Source organism: Thunnus albacares, chromosome 15 (genome assembly GCF_914725855.1).
Source record: "Thunnus albacares chromosome 15, fThuAlb1.1, whole genome shotgun sequence".
Classification (NCBI taxonomy): domain Eukaryota; kingdom Metazoa; phylum Chordata; class Actinopteri; order Scombriformes; family Scombridae; genus Thunnus; species Thunnus albacares.
The window spans coordinates 24906892-24931865 of record NC_058120.1 but is presented as its reverse complement, the minus strand read 5'-3'; the positions used below and the strand labels follow the sequence as shown (position 1 = coordinate 24931865).

The window sequence follows — 24974 nt, the reverse complement described above, 5'->3', positions numbered from 1 at the left end:
ACTCTGGGTTTTGGTTTATGTGCAACTTCTGCTGCCACCCTAAAACATATAAACAGTGTACAATTGAAAAACTCAACAGGGAAATGTCTTTCCAGTAGCAATGTCCTCGTCCCTGTGGAAAATCTACAAACCTCAATATATCATTATGTCATCATTAGAAAGTTGTAGTGATAGCAAAATGAGAACTTTCAACCAAATTATTTGCCAATAGATTCATTACACAAGGCCTCATTTAACACAGTGTACACTCATGACACCTATTTGTGATCATTTAGAGCAACTGAATCATAAAACATGATCATGTGTTGCTGCTGTAGCACAATTATTACTCACATAATAGCACAATGTTCTAATACTGTAACCAATAAGAAACTCTTATGAACTCAAGTTATCATTATCCTCAGATTAGGTTTGACGTTTTAATTAATTCATTTTCAAATATAAAATACAATATACAGTATATGGTATAATTAAAGCTGCACTAATCAATATTTTTTTATTAAGAGTGGGCCAAAATAATGTCTATAATATGAAAGGGATTACTTGTAGTGACGAATCCACTAGACTCCCCTCAGCTCTATGGAGTTTTTTAGCCTCTGCAGCTCTTTGTTTTGGTTTTACAGTGCGACTTTAGCAACTTTTAACTTTTTAAACAGATGTTTTTCAGTGAAAAAGCTCTGATAAACCCACCACCAAACAGCAGACATGCAAAGTTAGCAACTAGGTGGTGAACATAATGGAGCATTTAGCAGCTAAAGAGCCAGATGTTTCTCTCAGTTGGTGGAGAACAAAAACAGAGCTAAAAGGCGAGTAAACACTGGATTTACGTTGGTCAGATGTTGAGAAACATGACTCCAGATAAATGCTAATTTTGCCACAATGTGGCTGCTGCTGCTACAGAACAATTATATTATGTGATGATACTCATTTCAATGCTGTATTTTCAGCTTGTTCCACTGCTCTCAAGTGGCCAAAAAAATCAATAAAAACTGATTAAGACAGGTTGGAAAATGGTTAAATAGTACAACTTTTTGAGATTTAAGTAAAATTGCTAAAAAACAGGAATATTAAAGGGCAACATTTGTGTGGAGGGTTCAGATGTGCTGTGAAAGTGCTAATGTGACTATGTTCTATAACCCCAAACACCCCCAAAATGAACACAAAACAATCATATGATCCGAGAGAAACTCATGGCTTGTTTGTCATCAATCATGTGATTTTCTAAAAGTAGTACAAGCCTCGACACGAAGCTTCAGTGAAAACTGCAGTGTGTACTTTGCAGATGCCTCTGAGCTTTAATATAGAAAGTAATATCACTAGACTGTAGTTCCCAAAGGAAAAAAATTACCTTCATTGTATTTGGATGGCAGCAGCGACCTCAAAGCTTAAATAAAACTCTGCATGACTAGATACCACTAGAGGTAAGTAAGAAAACATTTGTTTGTGATTTGAGTGAACAAGCCCTTTAAGACACCCATTTATGTTTTAAGTGACATTTTATCTTAACCTTACATCATGTTCAAAACCCATTTGGAGTCTAATATCAGAATGGACATCAATGTTGAAGAATAAACAGTTTTTTTTCCCTTCTTGTAGAACTTGGCAGGCAAAATCCGACAACAATTGTGCTGTTATGACAAGATTATAAGCAAATAAATGTGTTAGCTTTTTCAGGTCCAACTTGAACTAGAATGCGTCATTTTCATCAGGTCTGCTTATAGCTTAGGGGCAACACATTTTCTTTGTGTTAAAATCAGTTGTGCCGTTTAATAATGCTGTGAAACAAAAGGGTGTTTCTTCAGATAACTGATTTCAATGGCAGTATTGAAGATGACACATTCCTCATTAAGAGCATTTGCTCCTAACCAACTTCTGTCTCGCCCACGTTCACAAATTCCAACACTTTTCATAGACATGCCTGCCTTCACGAAGCAGAGACGGGCTTTTACAGTTCATATCGAAAATCCTCCATCGTCCCACATTGAGCGAAGAGTCCCGGCAGGTAGCTAGCCAACATGGGTCACCACCTTCATCTCACTAGCTTCTCGTGAGACAGATGCATCCGTTCATGCATCAAAACCTGCGCCATCTGTTTCCCACCAGTTCTCTAGTGAGGGCAAAGCATGGTTGGTCACAAACTTGTCGATAGATATCTGTTTTCTCTGCAACAAAGTCCATATATATACGTTTAAAAAATATAAACTTGTCTCCATCTCTTGTCACTTCACCAAGACCACATGATATTTTTACATTTCTGAGAAGGACCTAAAGTGTTTGTCAGGTCCTCACACTTAAAGCTTAATGAATGAATATATGAAGAGTCCCCTTCCAAAGTGAGGTATCTACCATTTGCAAAAAAGTGACATATACTCATACAAAATGACTTATAGCATTAAAATTAAAACAAATTACAACATGTTAAAGGCTAATAAGTAATGTTGGTCCTTATCTGACAAAATGAAACACTTCTACAGACTTTGAGAGGTCTTGATTTTGTCTGAATGTTTAAATTTTTAATTAACAACTTAAATTTTTCTAGATATATTCTTTATTTGGAAATGAACTCTTCATATCTGCAACTTAAAACACAACAACAACAAACAGTCAAAGAATTTCATTGTGATTTGACTTAATAATAACATGTGCTTCCATCTAACATTTGGGTAACAAAATTAGGTCTAATTTTAAAAATTGTGGCATCAAAATAACGAGGAAAGCTGAATGAGAGTGCTGCATGTGGACCAACACTCACACACGCACACACACCTTAAATCTTGTGTAACACTTCATCACAGTTCATCTGAGAGAAAAGTCTTAACATTTAATATTTTTCTTTCACATCAAGGAATGTTCAAGGAAAAAAAAAACTTTTTTTTTTTTTTTTTGTTGTTTTGTTTTATATTTTTTAGAGTTTTCCAACACTGCATCTTCAGTGTCACTTCACTGTACACCTTCCAAACCCGATCGGCCCTTTAAATGTAACCTGTAACGTTTATTTTTGGATGAGCGAAGTCAGCGTGTGTGTCGTATGCAACAGTTTGTGTTTGGGCAGGTGTGAAGCGAGAAATGGGGTGTGTACTTCAGGGTCCTCCCTCCCTCCCTCCCCCCTCTATGCCACCCCGACAGTGCCACCGCCGGAGTGGCACGCTCTCTCTCTGGCGGTCATCTGAAGGGCGTGGGCAAACAACACATCTGCTCTGAGTCATGATTCACAAAAAGAGATTAAGTGTGATTTTGTGAGGGAGAGGGGAGCGGGGCAGGACAGAGTTGACCCTTTTACCCCCACCGTCATTTGACACATAGGAATGGCTCTTTCTCTCTTTCTTTCTCTCTCTCTCTCTCTCTCTCTCACCCCCACCCTCCCCCGTAGTCTGCAGTTTTGTCCGTGGAGGCCAGGTGAGCGCGGCCTCTTATTGGTCGGAGAGCAGTAGCAGGGTGGGCAGCAGCCAGCCGAGGCCCAGCGGCAGGGACAGGCGGACGGGCTGGGCTCCGTGGTCCGACAGGCTCGGAGAGGGAAGAGTGGAGTCTTCCTCATCACCCCACAATCTGTCGTTTTCGTTTCCCTAAAGAAAACAGACGTGACGATTTGTCATCCATTTTTTCGTACAAGAACAAAACAACTCTGTTATCTGTCTTCAGATTCCACACCGGAAAACATCTTTTCAGCTGCAAAAAAACTGATCCAGGAGGAGAGATTTTATGAGTGACTATGTGGCTATAATGGACAAATTTTACACATCTAGAGTTGAAAAATAAGATGAGCGATGGCGAGGACATTGCCACTTATCAGCGCGACGCAATTTCACAGTGAGAGATGCTTTTCACTGCGAACATATTCAGAATAAACTCTTCAATCAGTGGAAACCTATCTCTAGATTATTCCCTTCTTCTTCCCTATTCCCATCTTCTACACTAAAACTCATCAGATGTTGATTCCGCTCTTCCTCTCTCTCAGAGGTTTGTGGTGGTGGGTTTTATTGTTCATGGTGGAAAATATCTTACTTTAACATCGTCTGGTCACTGAACATTAAAGGTTGGTGAGTTTTTCTCACCAAACGCATTATGTTTGAATCTTCATAAAACATTTGCAAAGTCGATTTTACAAATATTTTAAATCATGCATTGTTTACATCCATGTTTGCTTGCTAGTACTTCTTCTTTTCACTGCCTTTTTTTTGGTGTATTGCTACATTTGTTGGTGTTTTTGTTACCACGACCAACTGTTGATCAGCAGAATAGCGTGAAACCGATGGGAAGGCATGAATCATGCCGCCCACGTCCTTGTGCGACCTATGTACCGGTAAAAACATAGCTCTGTTAGAGCTGCTAAAACTCCACAGGGTACCTTTAAAGCAGCCATACATCACAGAACTGAGACGTGAATGTCTGCTCTTCAACCTGTTGGAGATCTTAAAGGTTGAGTTCACATATTTTGATTTACCCAAACCTGATGACTCATAATCATAGATTTTAATGAAGGGCTTGTTGCTTTTTGTTTTTATGATTTTAGAAAAAAAAGTGAATGATAATAATCTGTGTGTATTTTGAATATTAAAAACATGCGAAAATCAAAAAAAAGAATGCCATATCAGAAATAAAATGAAAATAAATAAGGGAAGGAAAAGGGAAAATGTTAATCATTATTTTACTGTATTACTGAGGACTATCAGACCATTTATTACTCCAAGCAGATGATTCTTATGTGTTGTCAAACACGTCTGGAGGGGATCTTTAAATAGTATATCGAAATGACACTGTGTCTAATACTGTGAAATTGAAAAACCTGAAATATAAGATAAAGCGAGAAGAGAAAAACTAACATTTATAAGAAAATAGAAAAAGAGAAATACAACTGTAATCAGAAAATGTGTTCAGAAAAATGAACACTTGGACAAACATTGGTGTGATAACATTGACCTAAAATGACAGAAACCATTTTTGGGAAAAATTTATTTGACGTGTACTTTGATTTTTTTTTAGTTTGGCTGCTGTCCCATCTGCTAACATGGAGATGGCCACCAGGGGGCGATCAAGATATTTTGGCTTCACTTTTCAGGAGCTGTCATGACGTCCATATTTATATACCATCATTATACCTCATTATATACCATCATGGCTATGCTAACGATGCTAGCCATGCTAACTAGCTGCTAGCCACCGTGCAGCCTGGTAAAACGGATGCGTCACGTCTCTTTGTATCTACAGATCGGTGCTCCTGTCAATGTCTATTAACTGTTGACTTCCTGAAGTCTGATCATATGACTCTGAGACAGTTGTCCAGATGTCCAGAACTAATTAACAGCTTTAACGAAGTCTGATTTATGTCAACCTTGTAACACTTTATTTAATCCAGTCTGGATACTCGACTATCAGGTGACAAAATGTACATGTTCCACAAAGTGTCACTTCCTTGTTTACCTTATGTCTGTAATGCAGTCAGAGGATGATACAGACTGATGAAACAATCATGCGTGGGACGAGGTGTTCAGAGGACCGGAGGCGAAATGTATAATTTGGGCTTTTGGCCCTTTTCTTCAGCTCTCCCTCTGGAAATAAGTAAGTGGCCTAGTTGTACATTTAGCTTGGGAAGTTTATTTATATCTGCTGGCGGATTGTCAATTATGTTATCTACAGCATTTTCTGGTTCCAATTAGGAACCAAATGCATGCAACAAATTTCTTCGGCCTGAACTGTGTGTTTCAAGTAAAACAGGCTCTCCGCATTAAAATTTATGTTCAACGGGGTTCAATCGTTGTTTACTTTACTACTTCATTGTATAGGCTACATTAATGATGTTTACAGAACCTGTTTATACTGTTGATGAAGCAGTTATGGATATGAAACAGTTTAAATGTTTCGTATGTTCACACTGATTGTGCACGTTGAGAGATGTGTGACAAGAACTAAACATCCCTGAAGACACCAAACACCTCTAACATAACTCCAACTCTGATGTTTCCTCACTGGCTGCTGATAGACACTTTAATAATGGTTCCACTATCAAACACAGATACTTTTAATGTTTTTTTGATGACATGTTTAAATATATATACATTTATGTATATAGTGTATTAAATATTTAATCGAGAAGGCTTTGTTCACATTTGCAATCATGGTGCAAAGAATATGGAACTATGTCATAGATGGCTTTGTGTAGAGCCTTTAAACTGTCAGCAGAATAAGCTTATAACAGTATGACATTTATGTTCTGTTTCACAGCATGTTTTAATTGTATTATTTATATTTATTTTGATGACGTTACTTGCTTTGTTCTCTATTTTGTGAGCTGAATCCTTTTACTGCTGCAGAGATCTGATGACCTCAGATCTCGGATCAATAAGTGTTACTTCCAATCCGAAGGCTTTCTCTGAGATTGCTCCTTTATTCACTCGTTTAAAATGTCTTACATGATGAACACTCACTAGTCTATAGTGAGCTGTGAAGCCCAGCCTGTATATCAGGTTTTCAATCAGTATCTTGAATGTCATAATGTTTTATAGGATGCATTTATGTAAGTCTGACACCTTATTTCCCAAGCTGCTGTCAACTTTGATAATAAAGTTTACTATCAAAAATTCTGCCTCTAAATACCTTTATCACACTCTTTACTGCTTAAGAGTGTGTAAGTGTCCTACTTAACCAAATCTGAGACATCATTTCCAAAATCTGTAGCTTTTATTAAGTGTTTGTGTAAAAAGTAATACGGGCTGATATTTCTTTAACTCTCAAATATCAATATTGGCTTTAAAAATCCCACATGGCTCTGGCTTTACTGAGCAGAAAACTGAGCTTGGATCACTAATTAATCATCATTTTGTGTCCTGACTGCCAAATGTAGAGTGGTAGAAGTAGATTTACATGCTTTTTATGTTAGCAGCAAAGCATTACATTACATACACCTAGAATTTGGACAAACGGGATGGTGAAAAGTGTACATTGTGCACAAGCTAGCGAGTGGACACAGCTTTCTTCATCTCAACTTTCATATGACTGACCATGTATCTGACTCTATCTGAAATATGCAGATTTTGTAAATCCCACCCGTCCGCTGCTCCCTGCAGGTTAAAACAAACACCCGGAGTTATCTGCAGCCGTGTGACCCAATTCAGAGTGAGGCCATCTCCATTAGTGCCTCTCTGTTTGAAAAAGGTTGTACATCACATCCTCAGTCTTCCATTTCGTCTCACCTGAGTAGGTATCTGTGCTCTCAGAATGTTCTGCTCTGTTTCCATGGAAACGCCCGGGGCGGTGGTTGCCAGGTGCGGGCTCTGGTTGTCCGTCGCTGGACTGGGCATCCCGGGCTGGCTGGCGCCCGTTTTCACATCCGATCCGTTCCCAAAGGCCAGGATGGCATTTTCTAGAACACGAGAGCAGCAGAGATGTTGTGTTTAGAGGGACATGAGCGGCAGTTTAATAGTACGCACTGAGAATCGTCTTTCATTGGGTGGTAAATGGGAAAACTTTGCTCATTTTCACATCAGCCATCACCTCTAGTTTGCTTTTTACCCCTGAACGGATCTTTGTAATATGATTGGCCACTTTATAATTATGTGCTGGGGGACTATAATTACAATGTGGTCATTGCTTGTGAGGTCTTCAGTCTTTCAGAGTGAGTCATCAGTCTGCTGAATGACTAATCTCTGGTCTGAAACATTAATTTTAAACTGCAATTTAATTTGTCTTATATACAAATACATCTATGTCATTAGTTGTTATCACTAAGAGGGACTGCGACAGACAAGAGACCACCGAGATTTGATTTATTTACCATAAATGAAAATTTAAGTATGGACACTTTTGTGCTCACAGAGGGTGATGCATCAATACTTTAAGAGAAAAAATACAAACTGTCCCAGAAACAGCAGCAAGTGCTCCATCCACAGAAAGCAGATTTCTGGATAATGGAAGTTCAGATTCTTCAAATTTATACATCTTTGTCGCCTTTCTGGGCCACCAGTCTATAAAACTGCTTATAAATGTGTAACATACTATGAAAAAGTGGGTGAGGCCATTTGTCCACATTACATTTTGTGCTTCTTTCGATGCCAGTATATGTAGCATTGCTTTCACATATTATCCCGGGTTTTGTTTGTGTTTAGCATTGTGTTTACATTCACACAAAGTCCTGAGTTTCTTGAGTTGTAGACTAGCTTGTGTTTTTTATACTCGCCATGCTTTCCAGGAGACAAATGGAAGTCACCCAACGACTTCCCCGCCTTTAAACTCACTGACATCACCAGTGATGTCATGGGTTAGACCAAGTATGGGGGCGTTTATTTTACTCAGTTAAATGTTGGTTTATTATCTATATGATTTGTACTTATATGCCAGTTAGTATAAGGGAAAGGATACCCCTGTAAGAAATGTGGTTCTGCCTATTAGATTGGCGGGCCTATTTAAGGGGAGAGATGTTGGTTTAGGAGAGCAGACATAAGAGGATGACAGTGTAGTTGTGTGCACATAATCATGTACTGTCAAGCCAGTTTAATTTGATTTGCTGCTTGTATTCATTTCATTTCTTCTTTTTTTTTTCTCAGATACCTTTTTTTTGTTACACTGGACAGAATAAATCAGTTTTTACTCATTCAACAAGAGTCTGAGTCTGCCTCATACCCAGAGGCGCCTTAACATTACTATAGGCCCTGGAGCTATGGACATTTTGGAGCGCCCCCCTCCCTCCCCAAACGTTGCCTTAATGCAACATATAAAAGATGCTGATAACACAATAATGCAGTTTGACAAATTGTGTATTAAATACAGGCTGACTGACTCCATAGCAGATTATATCCTAAACATTTTAACAATGTCAACAGCTCCCACAACATTTGATTCTAAAGTATCAAAGCCGAGGATGTATAATTAATAATAATACATCCATAATCAAAGCAGGTTAGTGGTTGGGCCACATTTACTACTGACAGTAAAATCCTTCATGAAACACACTCAGACAGACTTTAAGAAAGGTGAATGCTTCCTGCTGGTGACACAGTTTCATTTACAAACTTAGTAATTAGTAAAAAATATTCTGATGAGTAAACTTGTAATTAAAGTACATTTAATAATGAATTTGTGAGGACAGCTCTGTTTTCTCTTGGTGTTTTAAACAGCTACCATCACTACGAGCAACCATGACGCACTCAGTGTTCATATCATTGCGCACAAACTGCCGAAATTAAATCAATTCTGCCGTAAAGTCCTCCTCCAAGTCTATGCGTTATTTTTGTTGTCCTTTCCGACGTCTTTACTTTGACAAGGACACACAGCTAGCCATCGAGCTGCATGAAATTTTTTTGCCGTTGCACCACGACCCCATGTTCAAACACGATGTAAGTCATGTTTTTACAAAGAGTGTTGATGCACAGCAGGAGGATTTACTCCTCATCACATCTGCCCTACATCACAGGTAGCTTACTCTCCTACATCGTGTTTACTATGTGTGTGTGTGGTTTTTTTTTTTTTTTTTAACCTCATATCTCGTTAGGCCCCTGGAGGCCCGAGGCCTGGGGCTTAAGCCCTGGTAAGCCCATGCATTAAGGCACCAATGCTCCTACCACCTCCCTAGCCACTCTTGTCACACTCTTCCTCACACATATGTTATTGATAGGCCTGGGGAATACGTTTTAAACATGTTATTTCTAAAGCAAAAAATATTGCAGTCCACAATCTTGAAGACGAGAGAAAAGAGCTCTTGTGTGAGCATGAATTTTTCCAATGAATTCCTTTGAATAAAATGGAAAAAATGAAAAGCCCGTCATTTTGGCCAAATAGAAGAATACCTCACTCAGTGGAAGATTGAGGCTTTAGTTTTAATTACAGAAATCTCAGAGGCAAGAGCTGCTGCACATCTGATATAATGCATAAATGGCAAAATTTGAATGGCAAAAAGGAGGAACTCTGGTCATAATATAAAATAATGAACAATAATGAACTTCAGAGAGTCATTTTTTTTGAATCCATTCCTGGTCAGCAGGGTTGCTGGCTGGCTTACCTAAATAGCTGTAGGGTAGCATTAAAAGATAGAGGTGAAATTTTCCCAGACACTGAGTCAATTTGACTTGTTTCTGACCTTCCTGCTGTTAATCAACTCTTAAGGTTGCATCCAAAATCACTCTCTCATTCACTATTCACTACACGGGCACTTCAATGCAAAAGATAGTATAGTGTGTTGTTGTCAGTTTGTCGAAAACAATAGGGCTGAGCAGGGTATGAGAAATTGTTTTGTTTATACTCACACACACACCATCCTAATCTAACAAACACTAGCATTATGTCTGAAGTTGCTTATATGAGACTGAAGAGCAGTATGTCTAAGAGAAAATTATATTGTTTGTAAGAGAATTGTGGTGTGTGTGAATGAGATTGACATCCAAGAAAGAAATTATAGAGTGTAGTCGCATGTATGAGAAAGAGTTATAGTCTGTGATGGAAAATAATAATATATAGTGTGAGAAACAGAATGGTGGTGTACTGCTCATACATCAAAAAGCTGTGCTATCATTATAACAAAACTTGTTGAATTTTTAATCGTTCCTTAACATGTTCTGAACACTTACATGCTTCATGTACAGTAGTAGCCTTGTTAGCATTGCTGCAGGGTAGTTACAGTCTTTTTCTTTTTTAGAGAAGCTGCCTTTCTTTTCAATTAAACCCTCTTTCACACTTTTTCTCAAATACATGCATTGAATTTTTTTTGTCACACAAAAGGTTGTACTCCCTCTCACATATAGCACTACACAATGCTATTCTTCTCACGCTTGTCACTTCTTTTTTTTTTCTTCCAAACATATACTATTTTCTCCCACGCACATGCATCACTCATTTATACGCTATCATTCTCATATCACAAACTATTTATTGTCTCTGACAATTACACATAATGCTGTTCTCTCTTTACAATATTCTTCCTATATAAACTACTACTCTTTCACACCTATAGCGTATTCATAGAGAATATAGATAACTGAAAAATATTAATGCATACTATTCTCTCCCACTCATGCACACTTTTGTGATATACTTATGTTCTCTCTTAATGCAGTAACCTTCTTACTTTCTTAAATACTATATTTTCACATTTACTATCATTCTCAAATATATATTTCTTCCTCATACTCAGGTATGTTTAACTCTTTTTCAAATATGTCTATTCCTGTTCCTGTTTCTGCTTCACTATTTTCTCTCATACTGGTGTTCTTTCTTGCACACACTACTATTCTCTATCAGTCACTTCCATTCTTTCTCTCAAATAATCTTTGTTTCTGCTAATTCTATATCATTATTTCATACATACTACTATTCTTTCTTAATACACTATCACTTTCTAACATAGAGTTTGAATGGAAGAGAAAATAGTAGTGTATTATACTACTATTTTTTTTCTCAGTCACTAAATTTAAAAAATCTTTTGTCTCACACATACGCATCCTTTAAAAAAAGGTTATATTCTGTCTGGATACGCTATCATTCTTTCTCATAATATATGAGATATAATAGTGAATGTGAGAATGGTAGTACATTATACTTTCACTAATATTTCAAAAATACTTCTTTTCTCTTTTGCATATATGCATTACTTTTTAAATCATTACATTACCTCACTATACATCATTCTTTCCCACATTACTATTCTTTTCTTGCTTTTTTTTATTTGCACATACCATTTTTCCCCTTACAGTGTCATTTTCACGAATATACTATCATTCTTTCCACATATACTGTACTACTTTTCTCTCATTATACACTATTCTTTCTCAGATATTACTATTCTCTCCTTTCAATGCATTCTACTGTCAATAAAGAGTGTAATGGAGTGTGTAAGAGAGTATACGTGTGTGTGTGAGTAAGAACGGTATGACTCAGTTATATTTATGGCCCAAATACATGTGAGATAGTGATGCGTATGGGAGATTATAGTGGAGTATGTGTGAGATTATGATGACAATCACATCATGTCTGGAGCTAAACTTTATTAACACAGGTGTGTGTGTGAGCTGACGTTATTGAGAGACAATTTAGAAAAAGTTTGGGTTTTTTTTGTCATCTGGGCTTCATGTTTTGTTGTATTTGAACTACACACACTATTTGAAATCTTGTGAGCCTTTTCAGTTTTTTGTAGTGTGGGTATTGATTTTACTTTTTAGACACACACTCGCATAAAAACCTATTGCTCTCAGTCATTCCTGTGTCCTGCTATAAAAAAACAACCCACGGACCAATCAGCTACAATAATAATAAGTGAGTAGACTTAAAGATATACTATGCAGGATTCATTGGTTGGTGTTTGTAAACACACAGCATTCAAAGTTGGCCCCTCCTCCCCGACTCAACAAGCAAGAAAGAGCGAGAGAGAGCAAGAGAGTGAGAGAGAGAGCAGCTAGAAAGTGAATGAAGAGAACGAGCGACGCTGGTGAGAACAAAGCTAAGAATCAGATAAATAAAACATTATTTTCTGATTGTTTCACGGTGGTTACATTCTGAAGCACAAACAAACACAGCCTCATCCTCCGCACGACCCTGTGGGACGGTGCCGCCTTGCCGGGTTTTTGTGTGAATGCAGAGTTTCATCCTGTCCGCTGTGGCCTCTCTGCTCTGCGTGTGTGTAGCCCCGCCCCCAGGCAAGCAGACACACAGACCTGCAGCTCTTTATACATCCATGACATGGAGACAGAGAGCAGAGTCCCGGTCGCTACGCTACAAGTCCTGACCTCACACCCTGCGCGCTGTTATTGGCTGGGGACGTCACACCCACTGCCCAAAATTTTGACACCCAGAAACGTCCCAAACACAGCAAAGAGCAGAATCTCTGTAGATAAATACACCACCACACACTTCTAGTGGGTCATAAGTGATGATTGAGAGGAATTACTTTTGTATTTTTTTTTTTTTTAGGAAAATCCTGCATAGTATATCTTTAACTAAGGAGGACAATGAGTTGAAAAAGCCAGAATCCTTTTAGGCTTCATTTGTTCAAACCACAACATCTGAACTTAATGATGGAGTTAGTCCTGCAACTGAAGGTTCTTCCTATTTATGTTTAAATTCACGCCTTGTGCAAATTTATAATCTAGGTGAAAGTTATATGCACAATGTTTGAAGTTATGTGGCGTTATGTGCGATGATTGATTTTAAAGTAAGGTTAAAATTAAATGAATTATGTTGTGGAATTTTCATATTATTCAATGCTTTCATTCACTCACTGAAAACCAAGGACATACACTTCAGACCCTCTCAACCTGGCAAACATTCTCTCTTTCATAAAAAATATGAGCTCCACACAGGGTCACGGGCAGCAGAGCATCGCCGCACACAAACCACCGATATTTGCTGAAAGTCCTCTTTTGCGGTAATAGAAGTGAAAAGCAGAAATCAATCATATCATTATGAGATGCTAATTGAAATATATGTTCAGATGAATGAGCACACTAGAAGGTGTGAATTGGATTGTATGATACAAACTGTAAAACTTTTATTAACTGAATATAAGGACACATCTATTATGATATATGAAATAGTTATGAAACAGTAGGAAGGTGGTTACTAATTGGACAGAGTGAGGGAATTTACTGAATTTCTACTTGAGAAGAAAAAGGAGTGCCAACATCCTGTCCAATTTCTCTGTTACTTGGATAAAACTCATTGTCCGCTGAAAAAATGATGCATATAATTGTGTTTATGGCTGACATCATTCATCACAGGTGATTAATATCTAGTCCTGCCAACAGGAAATGAGAAGTAAAGACCGAACACAAAAACACTCAGCTGGTCACAGCGGTATAGCTGCTGAGTCATAACATCCGATCACCAAACAATGACGATGTTAGATAGATTTTGATTTGCCACACAGCGACAGAACCGAACAATCATGTTCAACAAAAGCACCGAAATTAAAGCTATGTCATCTCCCGCTGCTGCCGCTACCTGCTGCTTTTTATGAAATCACAACCTGTCTCTTGCTGTCAGTTCAAAACACCTTGCAGAGCTGATTTAAATTCTACCTTCACCATAATGTTAGAGTTTGAAACTTTTAGAGCTCGCTTGATGGATGGTTATGTGAAGTGCTGTGCAGCAGGTGGAATCCAAACATCAATTTTTTTTTGTCCTTTCTTTCTTCGCTCATCATGTTCATTTTTTATGTAACAAAAAGAGTCATGGATAAAAGGAATGTTTCCAAGTTGCTCCTTCATGAACATGTTTTTTTTTTTTACTCTCTCAAGCTACAATCAAGCTACAATCTCACAGTGGTGGAACGTAACCCAGTGCATTTACTTTAAGTATAGTACTTAAGTACTTTTAGGAGTACTTGTACTTTACTTGAGAATTCAGTTTATACTACTTTTTACCTCGTTGCATTTGTGTGACAGCACATACTTAACAGTTGTAAGATTTTACATAGAAAACATATCCTGAGTATATAAAATATGACAGATTATTATAAATTAAATTAACCAACAAAATATAAAATAGCTAAAAAATTTGTTCCACTGCATCCAGCTACAATGTTAAAATGTTTTAATATATCAGGAACAATAATTCAGTAATGTAATAAGTTCACAATGATAAGGGCCATTAGGCTCACTAATGACTTTTACTTAAAGCTGCACTAATCAATATTTTTATATAAACAATGGCTCAAATCACTATCTGCAGTGTTAGAGGGGTGACTGGTAGTAGTTGCATCATCTCTACAGAGCACTTTTAACACCTTTAAACCTGCAACGACTGATTTTTTTGGCCTTTTTGAACACAACGTTGACATATTATAACCTTTTAAGTTGATATAGCAAATATATAAGCATACAGTTACCTATTTATACATCCATAATGTTGTGTATTCAGCTTGTTCTGCTGCCCCAAGTTGCCAAACAAAAACTATTAATGCAGATTTAAGTAAAAGTGTCAATGCAAGACTTTCACTTGTATGTTTACATTGCACCACATTCTATCACCACTCACATATGCCAACCAGGGTTCAGTCTATTGCTCCAAAATCTTCACAATATATCTACATGTTCTAAGGTGTTTCAAATTACTGTCAATCATTGTTGCTACTGTAGTCGTTGAAACACGTGCATGTTTACAATGATGACTGGAGGAACGTGAATCTTTAGAGATCCGTTTCCTGCTTTCACAGGTGTAAAAAGAACAGATGTTCAAGTTTGAATTGCAATTCAATTAAATAAACAGATGCTTTAAGTGTTTTGGGTTTGAATCCTCACTTGACTGAAACACATAATGTTTTTTCACACCTTTGCTGTCAGCACTGCAAACAAGGATAATTTAGGGAGTGTGAGAGTGTGATTCTCTGGAAAGCCAAATACAATTTTTCTTTTTTTTTGTTTAACTTTTTGAAGTGTTAACAAACAAACATATGATTCTCTAGAAAAAGTCATACAATGTGTAACCTCAACTTCCCAAAAAGAAAAGTGATGTTGGAGTTGGATGAGTTCCTGCAAAATGGATTCAAAATAGCAGTCAGCCTTCCAAATGTTCATTTTTAGTTGTCTGTAATGGTATGATATAATGTGATATATATCTAAATGGGCCACTCATAGTAAGTAGGTTTTGACTGGGAGTAATATTACAGTATATATATATGATAATATATGTATAATTTACATATTATATATATATATATATGTTATAATTTACAATTCTGGTGAATTTCTATGGCTTTATGCACCCCAAAGGAAACCCATTACATCAAGTTCTTCAATTTACCACAACACAAAATGACTTATGATCATATGATGAATTATATAAGCATTCATTTTCATTCAGCTAATGGGCTATTCTGCAGCAATTACGTTTGCATGAAAGTCACTTCAATTAAAATATGCTCATGAAGAGATGAATGAGAGATTCATCAATTAATATCCCCTGCTTATACTGTAAGATGGATGTGAGTGCTTAGACCTGAAAATCACACCATTATTCCATCTGTTCCCAGCAAAAAAAACCCTCAGATTTCAGGGGCAAGTCACTGGTTATTAGTGATGGGGATTTCAAAGCCTTCAGTAGAGTATCAGGGTGTGACAAACAAACATTGATTTCTCGCAGGATCATAACAAATTGACCCATTATCTGAAGTAGTTTGCCTTTGCAAACAAAATTCTGCAGCAATCAATGCAGAGCTTTGATTCGTCTCCCTTCAAGTCAAGTCAATTTTAGTTATATAGTGCCAAATCATAATAGAAGTTATCTCGGGGCACTTTTCATATAGAGCAGGTCTAGACTGTAATCTTAACAATATTATTTACAGAGACCCAACAATTCTCCCATGAGCAAGCACTCGGCGACAGCGGCAAAAACTCTCTAGGTGGGTGGCCGTCTGCCTCGACCAGTTAGGTTGAGAGAGAAAGAGAGAGAGAGCAGTTCCACATAGAGATGTCTGGTAATAGTAATAACAATAACAATAATAATAATAATTGTAGCAGTGGGTGTCTAGCAGGATCACAGGGTCAGTGGGTGTCTTGCAACCACAGATCCAGATTCTACAACTCCGGAGGCAGAAATATCTGCAGAAAGGGAGACGAGAAAGCACAAAACTAGAAGAGAGAAGATGTCGAGTTAGTAATGGGACCTGAATGTGGAGATGGAGATGGAGATGAGGAGAAACGAGCTCAGTGCATCATGGGAAGTCCCCAAGCAGTCTAGGCTTATAGCAACATAACTAGGGACTGACTATAAGCTTTATCAAAAAGGAAAGTTTTAGGCCAACTCTTAAACGTCAGACGAAGACCTTCACTGGTGCAACACTGAGCATCAACTACTAGACGTAGACGGAGGTGGTAGACGGGTGACCTGCGCGCTCCGGATGCCAGCTCTGCAGCTAATTAGCAAATCTGCAAGTTGCAACACAACAGCAGTGAGTCGATAGCGAGGAAAACAGATTGAGCCCAGCTGAGGGTGTGTATACATCAGCACCTTGCGAAAAAAAAAGCTGCGGACCAGCGTGCTAATGGTGCTGTGGGTCATTAGTGTCTGTAGGACAGGTGGAAAAGTGTGCTGCCCCGCTCAAAGTGTGCAGTTAGTGCTCTGCAGTGTGCAGCCATCCCCTGGCAGGCTGACGGATGAGAGAAGCAAAGGGGTGCAACACTAGCTGCTCGCCACCGTGCCTCGCCACCCGCCGTCACACAGAGATGAAGTGTCAATTGATATCTTCAGTGGTAAGCTGTTGTGACAGTTCCTTTGTAAATGTTTGGACACGGCCGTTTAAGCATCGCCATTGTGCGTCTCTTTGACTTTTAAGTTTCTTCCTAAGAGCTTTTTTTTTTTTTTTTTTTTTTTAAAAAAACTAACTTCACAACCTCCCTTGAAGCAACACTGCAGAATACATCCTGTGCATGCCCCCTTCCTGTCCCCAACCATTCTGACATACTGCTGGTTACCCTCACTTTTTCCAGTTACACTACCAATTTCAAGTTCCAGAAAAAATTAAAATAATTGCAGAAACAAATGAGCCTCACCTCCATCTGTCCTCTCATTTTTCCCTGACACACTCAGCTTTCAGAGAATAAAGAAGTCCGGAGCTGCTGTTCTGCATAGTGATGTGGTTATTATCGATGTGATGAGGAGGTAAAGCAGGGTGACAGCTGTTTTTTAAACCTGAGCATGCTCAATCGAGAGACTTTTTTTTTTTTTAGTAGTAGTAAGTAGTTTTTCCCCTCCCCTGTCTGCAAACGACTTTATTCTTCCCCGGCACTATTGTCTCTGTCCACCTCATTAGTTCGGAGGCAGGAAACCAAATTACGCTCAATTACAAAGTCATCAAAGGCCATCTGAAGTCCCGTCTCAGCAAGCAGGCCCCAGCACAACAGCACTGGGGGGGCCCAGCATGCAAAATAACACTGAATTCAGTTTCAAAAAGACACAAGTGCCAATTGATAACGGTGCTGTCCACCGAAGGAGACTAGTCTTTTGTTTCCAGTCAAAATGAATAACTTTTCATCCTCTATACACTGTGATTATATGAAGAACGTGGGGGAAAGGAAAAAACATTCAGGAGCTCTCCCGGGACAGATTCATTTTCCCAATTATTGGCTCGTATCCAAACTCTCCTTGCCAAATCATTACGTACACTTTCTCCCCAAAATAGAAGTGTGGCCTGCCTGTGCCTTGCAAACGAGTATGAACTCCAATTGAGATGAGAACGCGACATGCTCCGCTGGTCCAAGAATCGCCTTTCCCATTAGAAACTTGTTCATCCTTATTATCACGTATGCGCTGTTTGGCTTCAGCCATTTGTTCAGGCAGGAGGAGAGGAGCGTTTTTTTTTTTTTTTTCGCTCAGATGCAGGGAAATGAGGCCAGTCAGTCTGAGGTTTGTTTTTCTGGGTCTCTAAGGAGCTTACAGTAAACAGCACACAGGAGCTGCCTTAGCAAGTCTGAGTCCTGGCTGCAGGATGCACATGAGGAGTTTCATTGAAAAACAAGACATCCATCAACTAGCTGAAAAACATATGTGACTACTCTGGGAAGTTTAAATCACAATGGGATAGTTTACATTTTATTCGCTATGTGGTTGGTATTTAGAGAACAGCAACATTGTTAATTTTACATATCAATATATGTATGTCCTACATGTTTTCTGTCCCTTCAGTGGATATTTGCCTGGCTGCTGCCGTCCATAATAAAGTGATAAACAGTGAATGAGGCTTCCAACTGGTAGATCCCATTGCAACCAAAAGCTATTATGTTGGAAGGTATGCTTATTTGTTTTGTTGCAGAGAGTGAGATGAGAAGCTCGAGACCACTAGAACTGCTTCCAGTCTTTATGCTAAGCAAAGATAATCAACAACATTTCATTGTATTTCAAATTGTATTTAGACCCGCTTCACATTGAAACACTGCATAGCCACTAGGAATTATGCTGAAATAGCAATTACAATATATATATGTATATATATATATATATATATATATATATATATATATATATATATATACATAGATCAAAAATAACTTGCACTTTTCAACCAAAGTCAGCCCAGTTGTAACCTACATTTGCCAGATCAATGTCAACCGGGTTATGATTATGACTTTTTCAAATAAGGTATGAATTAAAGCTCAATTCTGAAAAAGACATATTCTATGCTACTACATGACATATCCTTCTTAAGAGTAGCATACACCTGCTCACCAAGAAAAGAAGCTGGCAGGCTTTAATCTTACATGAGGAAAAAATTAGCCGGCTGTCTCACTGCAAAAGGTTTCCGGCAAAACTTTTTGTAAATGATTTTCTTCTGTTGTTGGGAATCTGCAGCTACAAGTTTAAAGCACTGGCTAACTCATTAAAACCCATTACAGCACTTTAAGTGGTGACCCCTTTTTTGGAGCACAGTTAATAGAAGTGATTTACAAAGAGTTTTGTCACTGGAGAAAAAAAAAATACTTATAATGAGTAATATCTACATTTGAACCAGTTTGTTTTGCAAGGGTCTTTATTCCTTCTTATTTCCTCTCCTTTACATCATCTCTTGTATTGGTGGTATATATTGTTTTTATTCTTTTGTCTCAATTTTTGATGCTGAGGGGTTCCTGCTGTGGTGTTTTTGCACTGAACATCTCATTGATCATGTGACCAGGATGTCTTTGACACTGGAATATTTAAATTTTTAAAACGTGTGGCTATTTTTGCTCACGCACTGTAATCTCAAATGTACACTGGATGTGGCTGCATCACATTCCAGTTGCGCTACTGCTGTCACATCTAATGTCCAAATGTCCACTGGAAGTATTTAAGAAACATCTGTTCTTCAGCAGCCACATTTCCAATATTGTTTAGAGTTGTTTTGGCTACATTTTTTGTATTTTAGAAGCACATTAAATATTTTCAGCGCATTTAGGACTGATGCAGTAACAGATAAAAGAAAATTAAATACAGTAGAAGCATAAAGTACAGTATAGCTGGTCTTTACTCTTGTAATTACTTTATGCAGCAAGGCTTTTAAGTGTTATTTCACATCAGCATGTCCTGAATAGAGCATATAAGTAAAAGAAAACTGTTGCATTTTGGATTCTGCTTCACAGACTTTGGAGAAGAAGTGACTTAAACAAAGAAGCAAACTAGTTTTGCAAATTGTATGTTGAAGTCAATAACTGCATAATTAAATATTAAATTCATGTCAATAAATATTACAATTAATATGCAATTACAGGTGAATTTGGCAACATTTTAGATTTACAACCCACAAATTACAGTGTAATTATTCAGTAGTTCAATACAAGGTATCAATAAAACAACACTTACTGGGCAAATATGTAAGTACATGGTGCAAGACAAAAGATTAGGGAACAAGCAACTTTTTGTTTAAGAGGGACTAAATTTCAGTGTAAGCGTTGTTTTAAAAAATCAAATGTTGATATTAATAATTATAGGGTTCAGTAATTGGTAAGGAAAATTTGAGAAAATAGGCGCTGATATTACAGTGTAATTAGGTATGGTATTTATTTTAAAATGATGTACTTTACAATTACATTGAAAAAGTTACAGATACAGATTGTAATACTATACAGATTGTATTTACAATTGTAAATTACTATTTGTATCTGTATTACAATCTGTATCTATAACAAAAGTTATAGATACAGAGTAGCTAATAGTAGTAATATGGTGTAAACATTTGAGAGGAAGGGTGAATCTTTATAGCTACAGCTATAAAACAATAACAATATGTGTATGTTTTTAAAATGATAATAGAACACCGAGCTAGTTGCTTATAAATGAGTAATGGAATTTGTGGAGCTGTAATCTAAAATTATTCTGTAATTGGTCTGACAAAAATAGACCCGGATTGTAAAGACAGACGAGTGGATAAAAAAAGCTGTGTGTGAGCTGTGAGAGAGAAGCTCCAGTTATGTGTCTGATGGACATTTGCACACTAATTATATAGAATAGTGGCAGAGCTGGAACATAAGGAAGCTGTGTCCAGTGGACATTGGGGTAAAAACGACTCTTGCATGATGTCTGGCGTGAAGTTGGTCCTTTGTTTCTTTCTGTCATAATTGAATCAAGAAAAAGCCTTCTGTAAAGTTAACGAACACTGACATTCTGTTTTTTTCACCACATGACAGCAGCTGCAGTTTTCTTTGTACAGTCGCTGGTGTCATTGGTGTTGTTACTCATGCCAACATCTTTGTAAGACGTTGTCTTCTGTTGTTAAAAAAAAAAAAAACCATAATAACCCAAAATAAACTACAGTGTCGGCTGTGACACCAGCAGCTACAGTTTGTGTTACTCCGTCACTGGTGTCATTCTTCTGTCACTGGTGCAATCACTCATATAGAGGGATGATCTCCTGTCATCTCAGCATTATTGTTGTTGTTGGATGAATACAGAGACAGTACAACAAAAAAGGTAAAAGAATAACAGGGGTTTGGTGTCTAATCCTTCTATGACATCAGCTGTATTTTATCTTTGGCAATCTTAATTAGAGCAAATTTTTACCAAATTTCCAGATAACCGCCAACAACAAATGCAAATTAATGCACATTTCCATCCACTACTGATATGCAAATATTAGGATTTTTGGGCTCATCAAGATAAACTCCAATTCTCCAGTCTGGTGCTATTAAATTTTTGCAGAAGAAGAGGGTGCAACGAGATGATGTAATTAAAAGAGTGCCAGTCAAACTGCAAATGTTGGAAATGTGATAGAAATATGGGCATTTATGTTTGTTATATGTATTCATTTGAGGAGCATTACAGTCTCTTCATCGGTCCACACAGATCTGATGTTTTTGTCTTCCACCATTTTTCATCTTTTCAGAGGAGTGAAAGCTTGACTTCACCAACTAGTCTACTTCAACCTATTGTAAATACATTTTTGCAATATTTGACTTTTCCCCTGACTACTGGCATTTCCATTTATGTTTTTCTTTTTTCACAGATTGAAAATATGGCATGGAAATGCATATATTGATGTCTTTGTATTTATCATCTGTGCTGCTACAAAAGACGACATGTTTCTATTATCTGTCATAAATAGCATTTTTTCTGCAGTGATATATTCCCTGCACAGTGTAAACAAATACATATTATATGTGGTAATCCATTACTATGTGCCACCAGCTGTAGTGTTTCATTAATGTTACTGGCCTGTCATTGCTGCCATCACTCAGGGGGTTGTTTGTCTGCGAGTCTTATTTGTGCAAGGAAATATAATAACGTTGACTTAAGTAAACACATGAACAGTGACTGTGTAGTCTTAACTGTGTCACCAATGTGTCATCGGTGCCATCACTCATTTATCTAAGGTCATAAATGTATGGAAATGTATTTTTAAAGCGATTAATAATAATCTTCTTTTCACTATTCCATTACATTTTCTTTAAATGTGATCCATCCACAGTATATGATCTTTTAAAGCCTCTAAAAAGCCTTAAAATGATATAAACTCCACTTAAGGTCATTCCCAGAAACTCCACACAGGAAATTATGTGTGTGTCCTCAACTGCAGCTACGGCTCTGTTGATGGAGTTGAGGTTTCTGTATGGGGGGGGGGGGGGGTGTTCTTATCTTCATCCATGCTTGAAGATTAGCTTCTCAAGTAGTAGCATTGAGAGCAGCAAATGTAAAAACTTTCATGAAGTGGGTTTACGTTAAATCACATTTGTGTCATATCAACAGACTTTGAATAAAACTTATCATTGAATGTTCTGTTCACAAGTACAGACCTTGTTACTTCACACACATTTTTTTTTTGTTGGGGGTTGTTATTGTGACTGTGCTGTTAGAGGTCTCTCTGAAGCTGTTACTCACTCAGGCAGATGTTGTCATGGAAAAAAGAGAGGAAGTCGTTGCATTGTTCCCTGTGGTTGCCACTTGCTGCACAGGAGCACCAAGGTCCCACGTTGGATGTGGAATTGTCAAGGTAGTTCGGAGTTATTGTGCTTCCTGTCGAAGGGAGGAGAGAGGGAAACAATAAAGTACTGCATCTTTACAGGCATAATGAACTGACACAATTTCTAAAATTACCTGGTTTAATACAATTATTGAATTTGACCATAAAATCACATAGATATTTAGTTCAACATTTCTTGCTGTTTTTTTTGTTTTTGAAGCTATTTAACCTGCTGGTCAGTGCCATTTTAAGCTACGCTCTCTCTGTAAACATCTCAAGAAATGTATAATTTTGTATAATTTTTAAATAGAGGCAGAAGACTGTCTGACTGAGGCGTTTAATGTTCCAATAAACTGAATGTTTGAGCAGAATTCTGGCTGATTTAATCTTGTTATGCTTAGCCTGATTATGACCTTACCCTGATTACGATAATCAAATAAAGGCGTTTACATGGCAATTTCTATCATCGCAGCATTGCCTTAATCAGGTTAAGACTGAGTTATTAGTGTGTATGTAAATTTATTCATTGAGAGAGAAAGTGAGAGGAATTTAAAGAGAGAGATAGATGAAGGCGGGGTGTATAAAGACAGAGACACAGATTAGCAGGTTAGTTAAGCAGGCAGCCGGGTGATGAAATGTCGGTTGACTTTTTCAATTCCAGTTGCTGACAGGGCTCGACACAGCTGAACTGTATGTGTATATCCTATTTCAAAAGGCATGGGTATTGGAAACCAGCTAACATTAGCTAAAAATACTGTGATCTATCACGAGAAGCAATTATTCGAAATGTGATTAGCTTCGTGGATGTATTTATCATATACATGCAGAAAAAGAGAGACACAGAGCTGCTTGCTTATGCAGCATTGCCCTCCTGATCTCTCAGCGAGTCTTATTTGAAGCTACAACAGATCAAGTCCAAACAACAAGTACAGTAGCAGTTGTTTAGCTTTTCTTTTTCTAACGTGCATATCCACTGGGGCAGGCAGCTTAGTGGACTTTGATAAATGCAGCGGCCTGCAGTGCAAAGTTCAGGTGCTATCACGGAGGTTTTTCACATGTATTCTTTTTATTCTTCTCTGCCTTTGGAGCTTTTCAGCAGGAAATGATGGGGAAGTCATTCTCTGGAAAGGGTAATATAGCCTTGTAGCTTGTATTTTTTAAAGGAGGTGGGAAATAAAATTGCTGCACTTTGAGGCAGTGTGGTGAAAAAGTTCTGATTTAGCTCCATCGATCCTCTGGGTCTAAGACTTCTAAGCAACGACGGCTCAGAGTCTCACCTCAGTTGTCTAGAATGGCAAATCACTGTTGCACTGCTTTCTGCCCCTTTCTACCAATCTGTCTCCTTCAGTCCCTCACACACCAAACAATGTTTTTTTCCACCTCTTTCTGTATTGTGCTTGAGCGACATGTTTAGACTGAGTGATTTTTAACAGCCTTTTGTGCATTATGTGATCTTTTGTTAAGTTTTTATCTAAAGTACAATAAGCCATATTCTATTCCTCTGCCTGCTCCCACTCATCGTCACGCCAGGGATAATGCTCTCAAAACAGTGGTCAATAGTTGTAATTGCACTACTTATAATGCCAATGACTTGGCCGGGCACGTTGCAGTCACATTAATCAGCACTCCATCGATCATTGAACCACACTTCTCCTCACAATCCTTGATTTATTCTTTTGAGTCCTGTTCAGTGCACTTGTCTGCTCTCCGCCTTCCTCCCTCTAAAACCTTTTTGTTCCCGATCCATCACAGAAGGTGGGTGAGCCAGTGCTGGCACGGAGAGATTTAGTTCTTACCTATCAGGCCGGTGTACGCAAGTAGACATGCTCCGTAGTTCTCCTGCTTGCAACCACTGGCGCTCTGCTCGGTAGGTTGGCAATCATATTGGAACTGTGCCCAGCGAGACCTGTGGGAGCAATAACATGCCAGTAAGAAACAATAAGAAAGACACGCACATCCCAATACCCAATAGGATGGGTGCTGGATCAAAAAATACCTTGCAGAGTTATTGTGCTTGAAATGCCTTGTGTTGGAAAACGTCACAGCAGAAAATAAAAAGTCCTTTAAATGGGAGCTATTTGGTGTGCGGATCTCTCTGTTCAACTCAGCAATAACATGCCATCCATCATTTACT

General features: G+C 38.0%; 1 protein-coding gene across 1 annotated transcript in view; it reads right to left on the bottom strand.

The window, feature by feature from the left end:
- Window positions 1-732: 732 nt before the first annotated feature.
- The window catches only part of gfra4a (GDNF family receptor alpha 4a), a 95191-nt gene continuing 70949 nt past the window's right edge, over window positions 733-24974 (bottom strand). The window contains exons 7-10 of the mRNA XM_044375499.1: window positions 24637-24746; window positions 22759-22893; window positions 7188-7357; window positions 733-3563 (exon numbers count right to left, since the gene is read on the bottom strand). Of these exons, the coding sequence (XP_044231434.1) occupies window positions 3411-3563; window positions 7188-7357; window positions 22759-22893; window positions 24637-24746 (568 nt within the window). The 3' untranslated portion in view covers window positions 733-3410. The remainder of the gene's footprint in view (window positions 3564-7187; window positions 7358-22758; window positions 22894-24636; window positions 24747-24974) is intronic.